This window comes from Astyanax mexicanus, chromosome 1, assembly GCF_023375975.1.
Source record: "Astyanax mexicanus isolate ESR-SI-001 chromosome 1, AstMex3_surface, whole genome shotgun sequence".
In the NCBI taxonomy this organism is placed as follows: domain Eukaryota; kingdom Metazoa; phylum Chordata; class Actinopteri; order Characiformes; family Acestrorhamphidae; genus Astyanax; species Astyanax mexicanus.
The window spans coordinates 119810709-119831238 of NC_064408.1; the positions used below are offsets into that span (position 1 = coordinate 119810709).

At 39.5% G+C, this 20530-nt stretch overlaps 1 protein-coding gene across 3 annotated transcripts in view; it reads left to right on the top strand.

Moving 5' to 3' along the window:
- The first annotated feature begins 2158 nt into the window (after nucleotides 1-2158).
- The window catches only part of ago1 (argonaute RISC component 1), a 53118-nt gene continuing 34746 nt past the window's right edge, over nucleotides 2159-20530 (top strand). For all 3 annotated transcript variants that reach the window (XM_007236250.4, XM_015602148.3, XM_049467560.1), the window contains exons 1-5: nucleotides 2159-2309; nucleotides 15989-16175; nucleotides 18662-18782; nucleotides 18887-19068; nucleotides 19154-19290. In XM_007236250.4, the coding sequence (XP_007236312.1) occupies nucleotides 2285-2309; nucleotides 15989-16175; nucleotides 18662-18782; nucleotides 18887-19068; nucleotides 19154-19290 (652 nt within the window). In that variant the 5' untranslated portion in view covers nucleotides 2159-2284. The remainder of the gene's footprint in view (nucleotides 2310-15988; nucleotides 16176-18661; nucleotides 18783-18886; nucleotides 19069-19153; nucleotides 19291-20530) is intronic.

Sequence of the window (20530 nt, forward strand, 5' to 3'; positions counted from 1 at the left end):
TGATGCTGATCAGGCTGGTGGAATAGCTTGGTGATGCGGATCAGGCTGGTGGAATAGCTTGATGATGCTGATCAGGCTGGTGGAATAGCTTGGTGATGCTGATCAGGCTGGTGGAATAGCTTGGTGATGCTGATCAGGCTGGTGAAATAGCTGGTCAGGCTGGTGGAATAGCTGGTGATGCTGATCAGGCTGGTGGAATAGCTTGGTGATGCGGATCAGGCTGGTGGAATAGCTTGGTGATGCTGATGAGGCTGGTGGAATAGCTTGGTGATGCTAATCAGGCTGGTGGAATAGCTTGGTGATGCTGATCAGGCTGGTGGAATAGCTGGTCAGGCTGGTGGAATAGCTTGGTGATGCTGATCAGGCTGGTGGAATAGCTTGGTGAAGCTGATCAGGCTGGTGGAATAGCTTGGTGATGCTGATCAGGCTGGTGAGAAATTAAGTTTATAGGATTTACAGAAAGTGTGAAATAAATCTTTGAACAAAATTAGGCAGGTGCATAAATTTGGGCCTGAACAGAAAAAATACATCAATATTTAGACAATCCTCCTTTTGCAGAAGTAACAGCCTCTAAACACTTCCTATATCTTCCAATAAGAGTCTGGCTTCTGGCTGAAGGTATTTTGGATCATTCTTCTTTACAAATAATTTCCAGTTCAGTCAAGTTTGATGGTTTCTGATCATAAACAGCTCGCTTTAAATCACAGCACAGATTTTTAATAGTATTCATGTCTGGGGACTGAGATAATCACTCCAGAACATTGTACTTGATCCTCTGCATGAATGTTTTAGTAGATTTTGAGCAGTGTTTAGGGTCAGAATACGTCTACAGAAGTATTTTTTAAACCAAAAATATTTAATGGGCCATTCCACCGAATGTATGTCATTTCTGTTTGACTAAGGAGCTCAATCTCAACACTCTGTCCCGTTATCTAAAATAATTCTTAAATCTTATTTGTTTATTTTTAAAATACAAATTTTGGGAAGATCACTAAAATGTGCTCAGTGTCCTTATGCTATTTGCATAGCCGCCATTTAGCTATTTTTCTTGTTTTTGCTAATTCTATGATAACTCAAAACATAAAAAAGTAATAGGAATCAGTGCCATTAATAGGATTGATTTTTTTGTCATAAAAAATATCTATTTGAACATGCAGTCAACCATTTCTTTAATATATAATCTTTCTTGAGAGAGAATCAAAGGAATTAGTGGACTTGCTTTTAAACATGCTTTTTAAATGTCACATAAGTTTTGTAATCACCTTTAGCTTAGAAACCTTGTAAACAATTAAGTAAATCTGAAAAAAAAAAGTTTTACCAGTACATGTTTTAAATAGTTAAATACATGTGTTATTAGAGTTGAAAAAAATATTACAAATAAGCTTAATTTGAGTTACAACAAGCAAATGGCACCCTAATACCCTAATCTGAGTAAAGAATGTGATGCTTTAAGCAGTTTTGTTTTCAACCCAAACTTTTGCACTCCTGTGTAAATAGCTCATTTAGTATAATTCATGTATATCAAGAATACTAGTAAATCTTGGATATATAAATAGATTTTTCGAGGTTAACGAGTTCAACGCTCATTGCAGTGTGAAGCAGTGTGTGAACCTTTCCCCCCAACGGTCCCCAACCACCGCTCGCTAGAGGGCGGCCGCACAAAGCAGCTGCCCCGCACAGGAGGCGCTGTGAGCGGGAGGAGGAGGCGAAGAAGGCGGCCCTCTCTCCTCGGCTGTCCGTGGTGGGATTTTTTTTTTTGTTTGTTTTTTTTGGGGGGTCTGCTCCTACTCTGGAGAATCCTGCTTGAACGGTGAGCAGGACCCAGACACGCCGAGAGAGAGAGGGAGGGAGAGAGAGAGAAACGAAGGGAAAGGAGGGAAAGAAAAGAGGAGGGAGACCCACAACCAAAGCGGGGAGAGGAATCCGGCCAAGCGGGACTTGGAGCGCGGAGCCCCGGCTTGGCGCCGCAGCCAGCCCCGCTGGAAAGACCGGAGCGGAGCGGAGGAGCACGGCCAGAGCTGCTATTGTCTCCCCGGCTCTGCGGGGTCCAGGAGCTGGGGGGAGGACTCGGGGGGACTGGGGGTGGGCTTCCAGCTAGGGTAGAGGGTAGGGGCAAGGGGGGGGCAAAAGGGGCAGGGGGGTGGGTTGGTTTTCTTTATTTTTTTAGCCAGGAAAGAGGCGCTTTCCACGGCGGGGAAAGCAGGCTGTAGAGGCGAGGGCCGGCCGTGGTGGTGGTGGTGGAGCCCCGGGGCTTGCGTTGAGACGGCGCGCCTAAGTGGATGGGATGGAGCCGGGAGCATCTGGCGCTGGTGAGTGGATGCCTGGTTTGGCTTGGCTTTTGGTGGAAATGTTCATTTTTGATCAATTCTCATAATTATTGGGTTTGTTTAAGTATGTTTTCTTGGTAGAAGCTTATAGCTCCATCTAAGAAGCATGGGTGGTCCATCCAAGGTGGAGCAACCCCCCAAAATTTGTGCTTTCCTTCATTATTCTCAATAAATATGAATATTGTGCAAAATTGCATTTGGCTCATGCTTGATCAAGCATTGAAAAATTGGTTGAAAAATCTGGGGATGGGAATGGTAGGTGGAAGGGAATGTGTTGCAGGGGTCAGGAGGCAGTAGGGTCGTGGGAATCTTTAGTGAAGAGGCCTTGTCCACATGCAGATGGTCCAACCCCACCCCCCATCCAACATCCCACAATGATTATTGATTATGGTAAATTTATGGCTTTGCCCTTTCTGATCAGCCCCCAAGCCCAGATGTGTGGTTCTTGCTGCTTGACTCATAAATAATGTCAGCCTTTCTTAGTCTGTTCTAGTCCCAGTTTTACTAGTGCCTAACTATGTAAGCTTGTTGATGGATTGATTAATTCTTTTATAGTTAGAGGTCTCAAAAAAGAAGTTTCATCATCAATCATGATGTTTTTATTAGAGTGTGTTCTGCTTCACATAGTTCAACTGCAGAGTAGAATAGTGCACACCACTACAACAGAGTCGCAAGAATAAAATATTCTGAAGATCTTTTGGTAGACAAGTCTGTCTAATAGTTTTCTTGGTCTTAGATTGTCTTTCCTTTAATTCTTTTATAGCTAGAAGTCTCATAAAATAAGTGTTTTGGGCTTTTAATCGTAATTTTTTGGAGTGTGTTCTACTTCACAAAGTTCAATAACAGTCATATTTGTGCAAATATCAATATCAATGTAATATCAAGTAGAGTAGGGCACCACTACACCAAAGCCTGATCAGTTATTTTGAAAATCTTTTGGTAGACAAGTCTGTCTAATAGTTTACTTGATCTTAAAATGCTGTTTGTTTGATTCCTTTATAGCTAAAGGGCTCAAGAAAGTTTCTTAAGCTTGTTGTTGTTTTTATTGGAGTGTGTTCTGCTTCCCATGATTTAATAACAGCCATATTTGTGCAAATATCCCTACACAGTAGAGTAGGGCACACCACAACACCAGAGTCCGATTAATTACCCTCAAGATTTCTTGTTAGACAAGTTTGTCTGAAAGTTTTTTTTGGTCTGATTAAATATCCTTAAGATCTTTTGGTACAGAAGTCTGTCTAATAGTTTTCTTGGCCTTAATTTGTCTTTCGTTTAATTCTTTTATAGCTAGAAGTCTCACGAAAGAAGTTTGTTGGGTCTTTAATCATGTTATTGTTATTGCATGTGTTCTGCTTCACATGGTTCAATAACGGTTATATTTAAGCTAATATCACTGCACAGTAGAATAGTGCACCACTAAAACAGAGTCTGATCAGTTACCCTGAAGATCTTTTGGTAGACAAGACTAATAGTTTTCGTGGTCTTAAATGCCTTTCGTTTAATTCTTTTATAGCTATAAGTCTCACGAAAGAAGTTTCTTGGGTCTTTAATCATGTTGTTATTATTGTTGCATGTGTTCTGCTTCACATGGTTCAATAATGGTTATATTTGAGCAAATATCCCTGCACAGTAGAATAGTGCACCACTACACTAAAGCCTGATCAGTTATTTTGAAAATCTTTAGGTAGACAAGTCTGTCTAATAGTTTTCTTGATCTTAAAATGCCTTTTGTTTAATTCTTTTAAAGCTAGAGGTCTTAAAGACATTTCTTGGTCCTTCAATCCTACTGTTGTGGTTGTTGTTATCATTACTGTGTGTTCTGATTCACATAGTTCAATAAGGGTCATATTAATTCTATTAATATAGAGGTCTCAAGAAAGAAGTTTCTTAGGCCCTTAATCATGTTTATGTCATTATTGGAGTGTTTCCTGATTCACATAGTTCAATAACAGTCATATTTGTGCAAATATCACTGCACAGTAGAGTAGTGCCCCACTACACCAGAGTCTGACCAAATATCCTGATGATCTTTTGGTAGACAGGTCTGTCTAATATTTCTTGTTCTTAAATTGCCTTTCTTGGACTTTCTTGGAATATTTGTCTGCTAACTTAGTGGAGATGTCTGTATTGCCAGCTTGAGGGCATCATTGGGACAGAGGTAACTCTACACTGATAACCAGCTGTGTTGGGGTTGTGGGGTTTTGATGACAATTGTCTTTGGGCTCAGAGTTGACCTCTGTCAGAGTGTAAATTTCATGATGTAATTGGATGGGGTGCGGACCCTTCTCTGTCAGTGTGCTTTGATTCACTCCAAGAAATCTAATGTAGCAAGGCATTTACATGATACCCATGAGTTTAGTTTCAGTTGGAAAAGCCAAAAAGCCACAGTTGAAATAATACAAACTAGTAACTGTTGTACTTTATTAAAGAAAACATGCTTTGCTAAATGCAGGTAGGCAGGGCCAGGAATAACATTGTTATTAACCAAAATTTGATCACATAATTATCAGTGACCTATCATACAGGTACTGTTTTCTGTTATATTTGTTTTGTCATTGGGTAAAATTGGTGTAAAAAGTAATTGTACTTAGTGGTATTGGTAATTCAGTATTTTTTTTTATTTCTAAAGAAGCAATATTGGTACATGTTTTGGTGTGTGTTGTGTGTTGCAGTTGTTTTTTATTTAAAATGGAAAAAAAAGCTAATAGAAGTCATACTCTTGGTTATGTAATTATATGTCATAATGCACAACAACGCACAACAGCTAATGAAAGCCCTATTCAGATGGATTAATACTGAGTTTAATTTACCTCAGATGTCATTGGTATTGGTAATAACATCACAGTCAAGTTGACTTCATTCCAGTTAAATTTCGTACTTAAAAAAAAAAAAAAAAAGCTAAAGACTTCACAGTTTCAACAACTGACTTTTACAGCAATTTACTTCTGGTTTATGTCAAATTCAACCAAAATATGTCACACTTTATGTCTTAGCTATCATGCAGTAAGATAGTTTGATGTAGTATGCAGTATACACATGCACACAGCTAGAAGTTGCAGAGCACTGTGTGCATTTGATTTAATGATAGAAGTGATAATAAACTGTATAATTCAACTGCTATATCGATAATACCAGTTGGTGTGTATCTCCCTCCTCCTGTAAGAGCTGCTGCAGTCCATAACTTGCTTATAAAATCTGATTAGCTTTCCATATCGACTAGAGAAAAAGTAATTTGAGAAATCGCCAATTCCATATTTTGACTGGAAATCAGCCAATATTAAGGTATAACATCAATGTTCTCCACTCTGTTTGTATTACAAAAGCTGATATTGCAAGAATAGTTACCTAAGCATTTAATGTGCAGCCTTTCAGATTGCAGTTAGCAGCTAATACTAATGCTGCTGCACCTAGCCTTAGTGCTGGAGAAACTTCACTGAAAACTTACTGTAAATAAGCAATGTTTATGTCCTTCTGTAGGATATTGACATTATTATAAGTTTATGCAAGATGTTGCTAAATACATTAGTAGAAGTCTTGAAACATAATGCTGATGTATTAGAACTTCATACTGGATGTTAAAACTAATGCTGGATGCTGATAGTTTTCAAAGTTAATGCTGGATGCTGATGCTTGCTGGATTCACATTATGTAAAGTTAAGTATTTCTGTATGATTCAGTGTTTGCAGATGATTAGTGGGAAATCGTGGCTCGTTGTAGTGAAACTATTATAGGAAAGACGTTGCTATGGCTGCAGCGAGGTATTTTTTTGCTATCCATACCCACTAGTGATCCTACAAGTATTTTGAGTATTTTGAGAATATATAATGATGGAGGTGACAAATCCACTCTGAGTCATTTTTATATATGGGATGCTGAGGGTTTTAAAACTCATGCCGGATGCTAATGGTTTCAGCAGTTCATGCTGGACGCTGATAGGTGTATAAGTTCTTGCTGGACGTTGACATCATTAGGACTTCATGCTGGATATGGACATTATTATAAGTTCATGCAGGACGTTGTTGCTAAATAGATTAGTTGAAACTTCATACTGGATGTTGTAGTTTATAAAACTTTAATGCTGGATGCTAATGACAGTTTTAAAAGTTCATGCTGGATGCTGTTGGTTTTAGAAGTTCATGCTGGAGGCTGTTGGTTTTAGAAGTTCATGCTGGATGCTGATGGTTTCAGAAGTTTATGATAAATAGATTAAGTTTAGAAGTTCATGCTGGATGCTAATTGTTTTAGAAGTTCATGCTGGATGCTGATTGTTTTAGAAGTTCATGCTGGATGCTGATGGTTTCAGAAGTTCATGCTGGATGCTGATTGTTTTAGAAGTTCATGCTGGATACATTATTAGGTTTAGAAGTTCTGCAGTGTAGTCTTTTTTTGCTATCCAAACACACTAGTGATCCTACAAGTCTTTTGAGTTCAGTATGAATTGATTGAGGTGATTTTGATAGTGGGAAATCAGACAATTAAAATCGTTTTATTGGGGACTATTTGGCATCCCGCATGCTTATTGTGATGAACTTCAAAATCTCTCAAACTTCGTCCAGTGTATTCATCACCTTTTGGTATAATAACTTTTTTTTTATTCACCACCAATACTGTAAACAGTTCTGACTGTTCTAGTTAATCTAGTATAGAGCGTTCCGCACCAAATCCACTCGAAGTTTAAAGATTTGGTGGTGTTCTCCGGTAAACTGTGATGGTCAGGCAGTAGCTGCTGTAGCTGATTGTAGGGTGAGTGGTCGGGGGGTACTGCAGTGGGCCAGGTGGTCCCTGTGTGGCTCTACACACTTCACTGCGTTACACACTGCGGCCTCAACAGCAAGACATCTGGGACGGCGTCGTCGGGCCAATGGGTGCCGTGCCAGTGTGGCTCTGGAGCTGGACTCCAATTCTACCCAATTCCAGTTCCTTAAAGGGGCGGTCGGACTGTTACCCCCCCTCAAATCCTGGCTCCCTTTCCCACCATCTGCCTCCTGCCTGTGTGTAGGGGGTGTGTCTGTTTGTGTAAGCAGCAATGTGATTGGATGTGAAGCAGTTGTAAACACTGAAGATGTTTTGGATAATATACTGTATTTCTCTGACTAAAATCCTTTAATTTTCCCTAAAATTGACAGTATGCCTTATGTATGAATTTTACCAGTCAGGTATTAAGGAGCAGTTAAGCCACTATGCTGAAGTACAACATTGAAGTTTCTCCAGCACTAAGGCTGGGAGCATTAGCCTTAGTCGCTAACTTCAGCGCTAGCTCTTATATTGGACTGTATATTGGACTGTACATTGGACTGTATATTGGACTGTAGTCTGCATGTTTACTGTGTTAAAACAAGCTACGTTGGATGAACCGCTAGCTGATAGCGGTCAGGATTTACTTGTCAGGCAGAATTTACTTCTCGCTAGCGCTGCAGTTATCGGCTAATGCTAATGCTAATGCTGCTGCACCCAGCCTTGGTGCTGGAGATCATTCACTGAAAGCTTACTGTTAATAAGCAATGTTTATGTCCTTATGCTGGATATGGACATTTATTATAAGTTTATGCAGGATGTTGTTGCTAAATACATTAGTAAAAGTCTTGAAACATAATGCTGACGTTATTAGAACATCATACTGATTGTTGAAGTATAAAACTTTAATGCTGGATGCTAATGTTTTAGAAGTTCATGCTGGATGCTGACGATTTTAGAAGTTCATGCAGGATACTAATGGTTTAGAAATTTATGCTGAATGCTAAATTTTTATTAAATTATTAGGCATAGAATTTCATGCTGGATGCTGCTGACTGTTTTAGAAGTTTAGAAGTACATGCTAAAAGCTGATGATGGTTTTAGCAATTCATGCTGGATGCTCATGATGGTTTAAGAAGTTTATGCTGGATGCTGATGACAGTTTTAGAAGTTCATGCTGGATGCTGATGACAGTTTTAGAAGTTCATGCTGGATGCTGATGACAGTTTTAGAAGTTCATGCTGGATGATTATGCTTTTAGAAGTTCATTCTGGGTGCTGATGACAATTTTAGAAGTTCATTCTGGGTGCTGATGACAATTTTAGAAGTTCATTCTGGATGCTGATGACAATTTTAGAAGTTCATGCTGGATGCTGATGACAATTTTAGAAGTTCATGCTGGATGCTGATGACCGTTTTAGAAGCTCATGCTGGATGATGATTCTTTTAGCAGTTCCTGCTGGATGCTTTTGACGTTTTTTGAAGTTTAGAAGTGCATGCTAAATGCTGATGATGGGTTTAGCAGTTCATACTGGATGCTGATGGTTTTAGTGGTTCATTCTGGCTGCTAATGTTTTAGCAGTTCATGCTGGATGCTGGTGATGGTTTTAGAAGTTTAGAAGTGCATGCTTAATGCTGATGATGGGTTTAGCAGTTCATGCTGGATGATGATGACGTTTTTTTGAAGTTTAGAAGCGCATGCTTAATGCTGATGGTTTTAGAAGTTCGTGCTGGATGATGATGACTGTTTTAGAAGTTGGATGCTGGTGACGGCTTTAGAAGTTTAGAAGTGGATGCTGACCATTTGTGAAGTTCATCCTGAATATATTAGTAGGACTTCATGCTGGACGTCTGAACACCAAATACCTTTTTTAACAGGTAAACCTAGTTTTGAACCAATTCTTTGTTCTTCTATAGTTTGATTTTTAGTAGGGGGAAAAATAATCGATTGTAATTAAAAATTTGATTTTTTTTGTTTAAAAATCGTCGAGCACTAGCGTCCAGCACATGTTGGGCATTGACAGCCCTATTTTTGTTAACGTTATTCTTAAGTAGAAATGTAAACACACACACACACACACACACACTCACTCACACACACACACTCGCACAGAGTTTTGGAGTGTTGCTGAAGGCTGCTGTTTAGAGTTAGCAGGTGTTGGTAGGCCCCCGTGCTCAGTCAGCTCTTTAAATGGGGGTCGGGGTGGTGGTGTACATTTTTGGGAAAGATTGATGACCTTGTCCGGGTGGATTAGCGTAGCGGTGGCTAACGCAGCGCTCTGAATAAGGCCAAGGTGCTGGAACCAGGGCTCGGACCACCCCCCACACACACCCCTTCACACACTGCCGTACACTCGTACACACTCGTACGTACACACCCCCAGACTCATCTCCATCACAATGTGTGTTGCTGTGGTGTTGCTATGGTGAGACTGGGAATGTTTTGGGGGCCCCCAGTGTTTGTGTCTGTGTGGGGGTGTGGGTCTCTCTCTCTCTCTCCCTCTCTCTCTCTCACTCTGGATGCATGGAGGGGGGGAGTTTGTAGACGAGTGAAAGAGAGGAGAGGAGGGAGTCTGGAAGAGGAGAAAAGAAAATATAAATATATATATATATATAGAGAGAGAGAGAAGACAAAGTATGTATCTATCACTCTCTCAGTTTCATTCAGTTTCATTGGACTCAATAGTATTTAGTTCCCAGGATCAACATCAACAAAATTTCACTGGGAAAAATTGTCCAGATTGAAGAAAAAAAGATAGAAAAAGTTTAAAATGTATTATTTTTTTCTCCAGGCCTGTATTTGTTAAAAAATTATGATGCATACAATAAAAGCATGCAAGCAATTTTGTATTTTCTGTTTTATCTGCTGTAAAACATTGTCTGGATCAGACGCAGCAGTGCTGCTGGAGTTTTTAAACACTGTGACCACTCACTGCCCTCCACTATATTAACTGTTACCTTAAAATTTGCTAAAATATTTTATAATTCGTGTCAGTTTGGCAGCAGCAATTTTAATTTATATAATAATATAATTTTTGTTATCTACTTAAATAGCCTTTAAATAAATTAGACAAAAGTCATTAAATATGAAGTAGAAAATAATTATCACTTTTTTAATTACATTAAACACTGAATGGGGTCAAATTGACCCCGAAGATAATAGGAACAGTTATCACGTTTAAAAGAAACTACTTCAAGGTTCAGTTTATTCTAGTTTTCCTCCAAGCATGTAATTTGTTAAAATAAACCTTTATACGTACAATAGAAGCATGGCAAATTCTATATTTTCAGTTTTAACTGCAGTAAAAACACTGTCTGAATCAGATACAACAGTACTGCTGGAGTTTTTAAACGCTGTGTCCATTCACTGTCCTCCACTCTATTCATAAATACTTATTATTTGTAACACATTTTAAATGTCAAACAAATCTTTAGTGTTGTGCCAGTTCACATGTAAAAAGAACAAGTTCAAAGTTAAATTCATATTATAAAGCTTTTACAGTTCTAAACCGTTTAAATTCCAGTTAAAATAAAGCTTCTAAACTCCAGTAATGAAAAAAATCTTTAAACTCCAGTTAAAATAAAGCTTCTAAACTCCAGTAATGAAAAAAATCTTTAAACTCCAGTTAAAATAAAGCTTCTAAACTCCAGTAATGAAAAAAATCTTTAAACTCCAGTTAAAAACAATTTAAACTTACATAGTAAACATTTAAACTCCAGTTATCATAAAGCTTTTAAAGTCCAGTTCTAAAGCTTTTAAACCCCTGTTATAATAAAACTTTTAAACTGCAGTGAGATCAATCTATTTATTTCTGGAAACATTTCGGTTTAACATGAAAATATTACTAATACACAATAGATCAACATTTCAGCTTTTATTTCCAGGTATTTACATCTGGCTCAAAGAGCTGTATATGGGTGAATAACAAGCAACTGTGAAGGTAAGAGAAGATGGAAAATCAATCAGAACAACTGCACAAATACTGTCCATATACAGTAGAACTGTTTGGAATGTCCTGAAGGTGTTAAGCTTTTAAACTTCAGTTGCGTATATGCATAAATGCATATAAAGGCCCGGAAAAATATTAAGATATCACTTCAGTTTCTGAATCAGTTTTTCTGATTTTGCTATTTATAGGTTTATGTTTGAGTAAAATGAACATTGTTGTTTTATTCTATAAACTACAGACAACATTTCTCCCAAATTCCAAATAAAAATATTGTCATTTAGAGCATTTATTTGCAGAAAATGAGAAATGGCTGAAATAACAAAAAAAAAAAAAAAAAGATGCAGAGCTTTCAGACCTCCAATAATGCAAAGAAAACAAGTTCATATTCATAAAGAGTTTTAAGAGTTCAGAAATCAATATTTGGTGGAATAATCCTGGTGGTTTTTAATCACAGTTTTTTTCATGCATCTTGGCATCATGTTCTCCTCCACCAGTCTTACACACTGCTTTTGGATAACTTTATGCTTTACACTCCTGGTGCAAAAATTTAAGCAGTTCAGCTTGGTTTGATGGCTGGTAGAGAAAGTGAGAGAGTGATAGAGGCCTCTCTCTCTCTCTCTCTCTCCCTCTCCCTCTCTCTCTTTTCACTCCTCAAACTCCTTTTCTCTGCCTGTCTTCTCTCCGTGTTCCTCCCATCACCCCCCCAGTAGAGCAGCTGGCCGCTTTGTTTTGGTGGGGGTGTGTTCTCCAGGGACGGAGAGGTTAAAGCTCTGTGGCTCAAATAAAGCAGGAGTCACCCAAAGCCTTCATTACACAACACACACACACACACACACACACACACTCTTTAATTCTGCCGCTCCACAGACGGATCAGTGTGTTGGGAAGCGTCTCAGACTGAATCAGCTCCTTTTTTACTATTCACTATTTCATTCACAGAAATCACTAATCAGGAGAAAAATATATTCATATTAGTTCACAGTAGCTCTTACATATAGATAATATAGATTTATTAACAATTCTTTTCACATCTTTCTATAGGGGTGCATGACATGGCCCTAAAATTATATCACAGTATTTCAGGGTATTTTTAGTTTTTTCCTATGGCATTGTTTCAGTATAGATATTAAGCTATATAAAAATATTGTAATTTAGAGCATTTATTTGCAGAAAATGAGAAATGGCTGAAATAACAAAAGGATGCAGAGCAAATAATGCAAAGAAAACAAGTTTATATTCATAAAGTGTTAAGAGATCAGAAATCAATATTTAGTGGAATAACCCTGGTTTTAATCACAGTTTTCATACATCTTGGCATCATGTTCTCCTGCACCAGTCTTACACACTGCTTTTGGATAACTTTTCAAGCAGTTCAGCTTGGTTTGATGGTTTGTGATCATCCATCTTCCTCTTGATTATATTTAAGAGGTTTTCAATTTGGTAAAATCAAAGAAACTCGTCATTTTTAAGTGGTTTCTTATTTTTTTCAGAGCTGTGTTACTAAAATACCCGAGACTTAAATATGAATTCAGTTTTTAGTGCTATTTTAACTTATGTTTACCACGGCTGACCTCTTAACCTCTTAACCTTTCCGCTCCTCTTCTCTTTTCATTCTGCTGCTTTTATGCTGTGGTAAGCCGGTCGTGTCTCAGGGTTTATCACAATGCTCTCTCTCTCTCTCTCTCTCTCTCTCTCTCTCTCTCTCTCTCCTTCTCTCCTTTTCCTCCCTCCTCTGTCTCTCCTCACTCTTTTCTTCATTTATTTTCCAATCCTTTCCCACCCCCTCCATCTTTTCTCTGTCTTTGTTCGTCTTCCCTCCTTTTGTCCACTCCGTCCACACTCTCTCCTGTTCTCTGTGGATCCGCCACGTTTAATCTCGTTTACTCGTCTCGTTTTAGTCCTCATCAACTCTGTCCCTTTCTTTCTTTCCCTCTTTTTCCTCTCCCTCCCTTCATTCCTCTGTTCAGTCTCTTTCAGGTTTAATTGGGGTCACTTATTGAACATTTTTTGGTCTTAAAATTTGTGTAGAGACTCTAGTGTCCCATGAGCGAAATTAACCAGTATGAATTAACATCTAAATGAACATCATCCATGTACACTATAAAAACTCTTTGTGGGAGATATATCGTCCCAAAAATGTTGTGCATTAAAAATATTAGTCATTTTTCATTATTAAATGCCATTGACACAATGATAATCGAACAGCATATCAAAGCAATTATACCCTTTTAACAGTAACGATGTATCACTATCAGAAAATTTGCAGTTCAGGGTTCCTTCAGGTCCTTAAAAAGTCTTAGAATGTCTTAAATTAAATTTACTGTGATGTAAATTTGCTGTTTTTCAGCTCTGTTACAGGAAAGAGAGCTAAGGTTAACGTTAGCTGTGAAGTCGCTAACATACTCACGTTAGCAGCGAGTTAGCTAACGTTATCTAGCTACATTACTGGGGAGAGAACTAATTTTAGCAGACAGCTAGGTAACATAGAAACATTAGCGGTGAGCTAGCTACCATGCCAACATAATAACATTAGCGGCGAGTTAACTACATTATTGGGGAAATAACTAAGGTTAGCGGAGAGTGGAGTGAAAACGAAGATATTTGAACTTGAATTGCAGATGAATTAAAGCCAGTTAAAGTCACCAAAAATGGAAACACTTCAGTAAAGATGCACAGAAAAACGATTTAAGAAGATTACTTACATTTACAATGGGGCCAAGAGGGTTTATAATGCAGTGTGATCTAGAATGACTTTTGGGATGAGTTGAGGAGTTGGGGATGAGGTGGGGTGATCATCATCCAACATCCTGAGATAGTGACCCAATATGTCTGTCCATGTAAAATACTGTAGCTCAAGGATCATGGGAGTTTCGAAAAAGCAATCAAAACTGTTGCTTGACTCTGGAGTGTTGTTGTACTGTTCTACTGTGCAGGAACACTTAAACTAACCTGACCTTTATAAACACAAGCTGTGTTTAAAAAGTTTTTCTTATGCTCAAGTACTGTCAAACATGGTGGTGGTAGTCTGATTGTGTGGAGGTACTCTGCTGATGCTTGGCGTGACTACTTCTTGTTGTTGGAACCATGAATAGTTCTGTTCTCTACTAGGGGTGGGCAATATTATATCGTATACAATATATCGTGACAGAAATATCATGATATTAAAAATCCATATCGTGATAATAGAGATGTTCTGTCTTAAAAGTAGTCTATTATTTACTGTGAAGTTTTAAATGTAGTTATTGTATAATTGTTTTAGTTTGCAGTTTATATGCATGCACTAAATATTCTGCCATCTTTTTTGCTGCATTATATTATTTTATGCTATATTATTTATTTTGCCACATTATGATTATTCTGTTATACTCTTATACTATATTCCTGAAATTAATTAATTATTTTTCTGTTTTCCTATATCGCCAAGTATATGGTTATCGCAAAAATACCCTGAAATATCGTGATATTATTTTAGAGCCATATTGCCCACCCCTATTCGCTACCTCTACAGTCTGTGATCTGATGCTCAAGTATAGTTACGTGAGTTATGCACTACACCAGCTGTTAAACATGGTGGTGGTAGTATGGCTGTGTGGCGATGCTTTGCTGCTGGTGGGCCCGACCTGTCGTTATTGGAAACATGAATTCTGCCCAACCACAAGCACAGCCTTTCGGACAATCTCCAGTCCGTAATCTACCGTTAGTAAAACAGCTGTCAAACATGGTGGCGGTAGTGTGTTGGTGTAGAGATGCTTTGCCGCTGCTTGGCCAGACTTGCTGTTGTTGGAACTGTGAATACTGCTCTACCAAAAAGCCCTGTAGGACAGCATGCATCATCAGTTCTTGATCAGAAACTCAACTGTAGTCAAACTATGTTTTTAAACACTTTCAATGATTTCCCATCCTGACTGTGATGCCATCTTTACTCACCTTTCTGTAAGCTGTAGTACTTGAATCATTATGAACTCATCCTTTCCGATAAATTCATCACCCCCTCCCATCCTGAGTGTGTGAATTCCGGTATAACGGAGTGATCTCATGCTTACAGTCCTCTTTTGCTTTTGCTTTTTCTGCCTTGTCAACTATGATGTTTAACTCTAAACTGTCTAAGACATAATTTAATAAGTGTTATTAAAGCGATAGTGTTGCCTACAATGCTTTTATCTCAGTCCATTAGTCAGGACATGCTTTGGTGTCTGAAGTCTTATTAAGTTCAGCACTGGAGCTATAAGGCTAATGTAGCTAAACATTGAGTAGCATTAAGCTAATTGTGTGCTACATCATCATACACTTACCTCAAACTACTGTTGAAATCGGATATGTTAGCTTTATAGTCTCACATTAGCTTTGATTTCCCAGGTTTTACATTAGCTTTAAATTAGCTTTGTAGCTCTAGATCTTCACATTAATTTTGTAACTCTAGATTTCACATAAGCTATAAATTAGCTTCAGAGCTCTAGATTTTCACCTTAGGTTTAAAGCTCTAGCTTTTCACATTTAGCTTTAGAGCTCTGGCTCTTCACATTAGCTTTAAAACTCTAGATCTGTACATTAGCTTCGTATCTCCACATTTTGCATTAACTCCAAATTAGCTTCAGAGCTACATCTCTTCACATTAGCTTTATAGCTATAGATCTTCACATTAGTTTCATAGCTAAAGATTCTCACGTTAGCTTCATAGCTATAGATCTTCAAATTAGCTTCATAGCTATAGATCTTCATGTTAGCTTCATAGCTATAGATCTTCACATTAGCTTTGTATCTCCAGATTTTACATAAACTATAAATTAGCTTCAGAGCTCTAGATATTAGCATTAGCTTCAGAGCTCTAGATCTTCACATTAGCTTCAGAGCTCTAGATCTTAAAATTAGTTTCACATTAGCTTTAGAGATGTAGATCTTCACATTAGCTTCAGAGTTCTAGAGTGTTTTTTGTTAAATTATCCACTTTTCTAAAATCTCTCTGTTTTTCTCCTTCAGTGCCCATGGGGCCGTACCCCCCTCCCCTGCAGCAGGTGTTCCAGGCCCCCCGCAGGCCGGGCATGGGCACCGTGGGGAAGCCCATCAAGCTGCTGGCCAACTACTTCGAGGTGGAGATTCCCAAGATGGACGTCTATCACTACGAGGTCGACATCAAACCCGACAAGTGTCCCCGACGGGTCAACAGGTACTGACTCCTTCCTGACTTTAACTATATGTTCTATTATACCACAGTTAGTTCTGACCCTGCATTTTCACTAGCTTAGTGCTTCAGTCAGAGACTGTATTAATGATGGGAATAATGAGTTTATCTGTTGAGTGCAGTTTGCAGACATTGATGCTTTCACACTGTTTATGACCAGTTAGCAAGGATGCTAATCCAGCAGGCTAACTATCCTGCCATCTGCTGTTTTCCTCTATGCTTCATTTTCCTCCAAATTGTCCACACACTGTTGCTGCTCTCTCTCTCTCTGTCTCTCTCTCTCTCTCACACTTAACTCTTTCACTCTCACTCACTCACTTTCATTCTCTCCCTTTCACTCACTCTTTCTCTCTCACTCTCTCACACTCAATTTCTGTCTCTGGCACTCTGACTCACTCACTCTTACTCTCGCAAGCTCTCTCACTCACTCACACTCTGTCTCACACCTACTCACTTACTCACTCACTATCCCTCTTACTCACGTTCTCTCTCTCTCATTCCCTCTAACTGTAACGCTCGCTCACTTTCCGTCACTCTTACAGTTTCACTCACTCTAACTCTCACACTCACTCACTCTCACACTCATTCACTCACAATTACTTTCACTCACTCTTACACTCACTGTCACTCACTCTCACACTGTCACTCACTTACTCTCACATTCACTTACCCACTTGTTTAGTTTCACTCACTCACTTTCACTCACTACTTATTCACTCACTTTCTCACTTTCACTCGCTCTCGCACTTACTCTCGCACTCACTCACTTACTCTCCCTCTCTCGCACACTCTCTAACTCTCTTACTCTCACAAGCTCTCACACTCACTCACTCTTTTTCTCTCTCTCTCGCTCACTTACTCAATTTCACTTACTCTTACACTTTCTCTCACACTCACTCACACTCACTGTCACTCTCTCTCACACTCACTGTCACTCTCACACTCAGTCACTCCCTTACTCACTCACTCTCACATTCACTTACCCACTTGTTTAGTTTCACTCACTCACTTTCACTCACTACTTATTCACTCACTTTCTCACTTTCACTCACTCTCGCACTTACTCTCGCACTCACTCACTTACTCTCCCTCTCTCGCACACTCTCTAACTCTCTCACTCTCACAAGCTCTCACACTCTCACTCACTCTCACTCTTTTTCTCTCTCTCTCTCTCGCTCACTTACTCAATTTCACTTACTCTTACACTTTCTCTCACACTCACTCCCACTCACTGTCACTCTCTCTCACACTCAGTCACTCACTCTCACACTCACTGTCACTCTCACACTCAGTCACTCCCTTACTCACTCACTCTCACATTCACTTACCCACTTGTTTAGTTTCACTCACTCACTTTCTCACTTTCACTCACTCTCGCACTTACTCTCGCTCTCACTCACTTACTCTCCCTCTCTTGCACACTCTCTAACTCTCTCACTCTCACAAGCTCTCACACTCTCACTCACTCTCACTCTTTTTCTCTCTCTCTCTCTCTCGCTCACTTACTCAATTTCACTTACTCTTACACTTTCTCTCACACTCACTCACACTCACTGTCACTCTCTCTCACACTCAGTCACTCACTCTCACACTTACTGTCACTCTCACACTCAGTCACTCCCTTACTCACTCACTCTCACATTCACTTACCCACTTGTTTAGTTTCACTCACTCACTTTCTCACTTTCACTCACTCTCGCACTTACTCTCGCACGCACTCACTTTCTCACTTTCACTAACTCTCGCACTTACTCTCGCACGCACTCACTTACTCTCTCTCTCTCGCACACTCTCTAACTCTCTCACTCTCACAAGCTCTCACACTCACACTCACTCACTCTTTCTCTCTCTCTCTATCTCTCTATCTCTCTGGCTCACTTACTCACTTTTACTTACTCTCACACTTTCTCTCACACTCACTCACACTCACTGTCACTCTCTCTCACTCTCACTTACACTCACTGTCACTCTCACTTACACTCACTGTCACTCACTCTCACACTCAGTCACTCCCTTGCTCACTCACTCTCACATTCACTTACCCACTCATTTACTTTCACTCACTCACTTTCACTCACACTCACTTTCTCACTTTCACTCACTCACACTCATTTTCTCACTTTCACTCACTCTCGCACTCACTCTTTTTCTTTCTCTCTCTCTCTATCTCTTACTCAGTCTCTCACTCTCCCATTCACTCTCTCACTTTCTCTCTTTCTCTCACTCTCTCCATCTCACTTTCTCAGTTCAGAATCTTGCCAGGTCTGAACAGCCCATCCCCCTGCCAGAAGGATGACTACTAGCGTAGCTTTAGCTATAGATTTCCAGGACTGTAGGCTGCTGTGTATAATGCTGGCAGGGAGTGTGGGAGAGAGCCGTTAAAGAGCTTAGAAACAGCAGGTTCAGATACTGTACGTTTTTATTAAGATGTGCTTTGTCCTGACCCCAGTTTTCTGTCTGCTGTTCTGCAGGGAGGTTGTGGAGTACATGGTGCAGCATTTCAAACCTCAGCTTTTTGGCGACCGGAAGCCGGTTTACGACGGCAAGAAGAACATCTACACAGTCCTGGCTCTTCCTATAGGGAGTGAAAAGGTGAGTGAATCAGGAAGAGTGGATGTGGTTATTTACGAGTAATTGATGATTAATTGGATGTATTGGAGTGTTTTTAACACATAATCAATATCTGTGCTCTGCAGGTGGACTTTGAGGTGACCATCCCGGGCGAGGGTAAGGACCGCATCTTTAAGGTGTCCATCCGCTGGCTGGCGAAGGTGTCATGGCGGCTGCTGCAGGAGACTCTGGTCAGCGGGAGACTTCAGGTCCCACTGGACTCTGTTCAGGCTCTGGACGTGGCCATGAGACATCTGGCCTCCATGAGGTGCAGGAGATAAAATAGCTCTGTAATGTTCTAGACGCCATCCACACTCGACTTTTTATTAACCAGCCTGATTTCTGTAATCCAGGTACACTCCAGTGGGACGATCATTCTTCTCCCCCCCTGAGGGGTATTACCATCCTCTGGGAGGAGGCAGGGAGGTGTGGTTCGGCTTCCATCAGTCAGTACGACCCGCGATGTGGAAGATGATGCTGAACATAGATGGTGAGGGTCTCTTTGACTATTGACCTTTGACCAGTGTTCTGTTGTCTGCTTCTTCTGTCAGCAGTTCACATTATCTACATGATGTAGCATTAATGATTAATTAGTGTTAGCAGCACTAGTCTGGATCACTTAACCTCTTAATTTCAAATACACATTGCCTTGATATCACAGCTACACACATGTAATTCTCTAAATTACCATCTGAACTTTAGCTGAAACTCAGTGCTAACCTGTTCAGAAGAAAATTCGCCAGTTAAGCATCTGTCTTGTAGTCCTTCTGGTCTCCTGGCTGTCTGGCTTATCTGTTTGTTTGTTTTTTAGACGCGTTGGGTTGAGTCGACTCAATGATTAAAAAATGTGTCTATATTACGCGCTAAACTCATGTACATACAGCGCAGAGACACACAGACTCACACACAGACACAGAGACTATACTCAGAACGTGGGTTTGTGAGAGAAAATTGGAAAATAACGCAGGAGTCACAGAAGAAACTTTGAATGAGAGATTATTATTATTTTTTCACAATTAATCACAGATCCTCACTGGAGAACAATGGCGTTGCTGGATATTTTAGATTAAAAAGGGATAGGGGAGTGACAACCGTGCCCCGGTGTTCTGTCGAGTTATGCTACCCATCGATATGTGCTTCTTTGCGCACACCCACATTATTTTGTAATGTTGCAATGTTTTTATTGGGAGCATTAAACAACTTGATTGAATGTTTAAAAACTATAAATGGCAGTTAGAAAAATTACAATAGCAAGTTAAAATATAATAATTAACTTTAAAACTCTATAAATATGATTTTTCATCGCGTAAATGACCTTAATTTTTACCTTTACCTGATACAGGGATTTACCTATCTACATATCCTACCTAGGCTTCTGCTGGGAGTTTTTTGTTTTAATATGGTGCTTTTTTTGTATTTTTCCTAAAAAATTAAATACTACTAGGGTAGCACGATTTGACAAGGTAGCACAACTCGACAGAACACTGGCAGTCAGGAGGCATCCAGCAGTCAAAGACACAGGTACTCAGTAAACTCAAAACGTACCTTTTATTTAGGTTTAAATGCCCTTCACCACACCCAAAACAACTCAAAACATAAGTCCGCTGGCCCAGTGGGCCAGTCTTTTAAGGGTCCATTCTGTAGCATCTATGTAGGGTCGAAACACACCAAAATTTATTTTATTTTTTATTTTTTTCTAAAACCAAACAAATTAAAACCTTTTGCACATT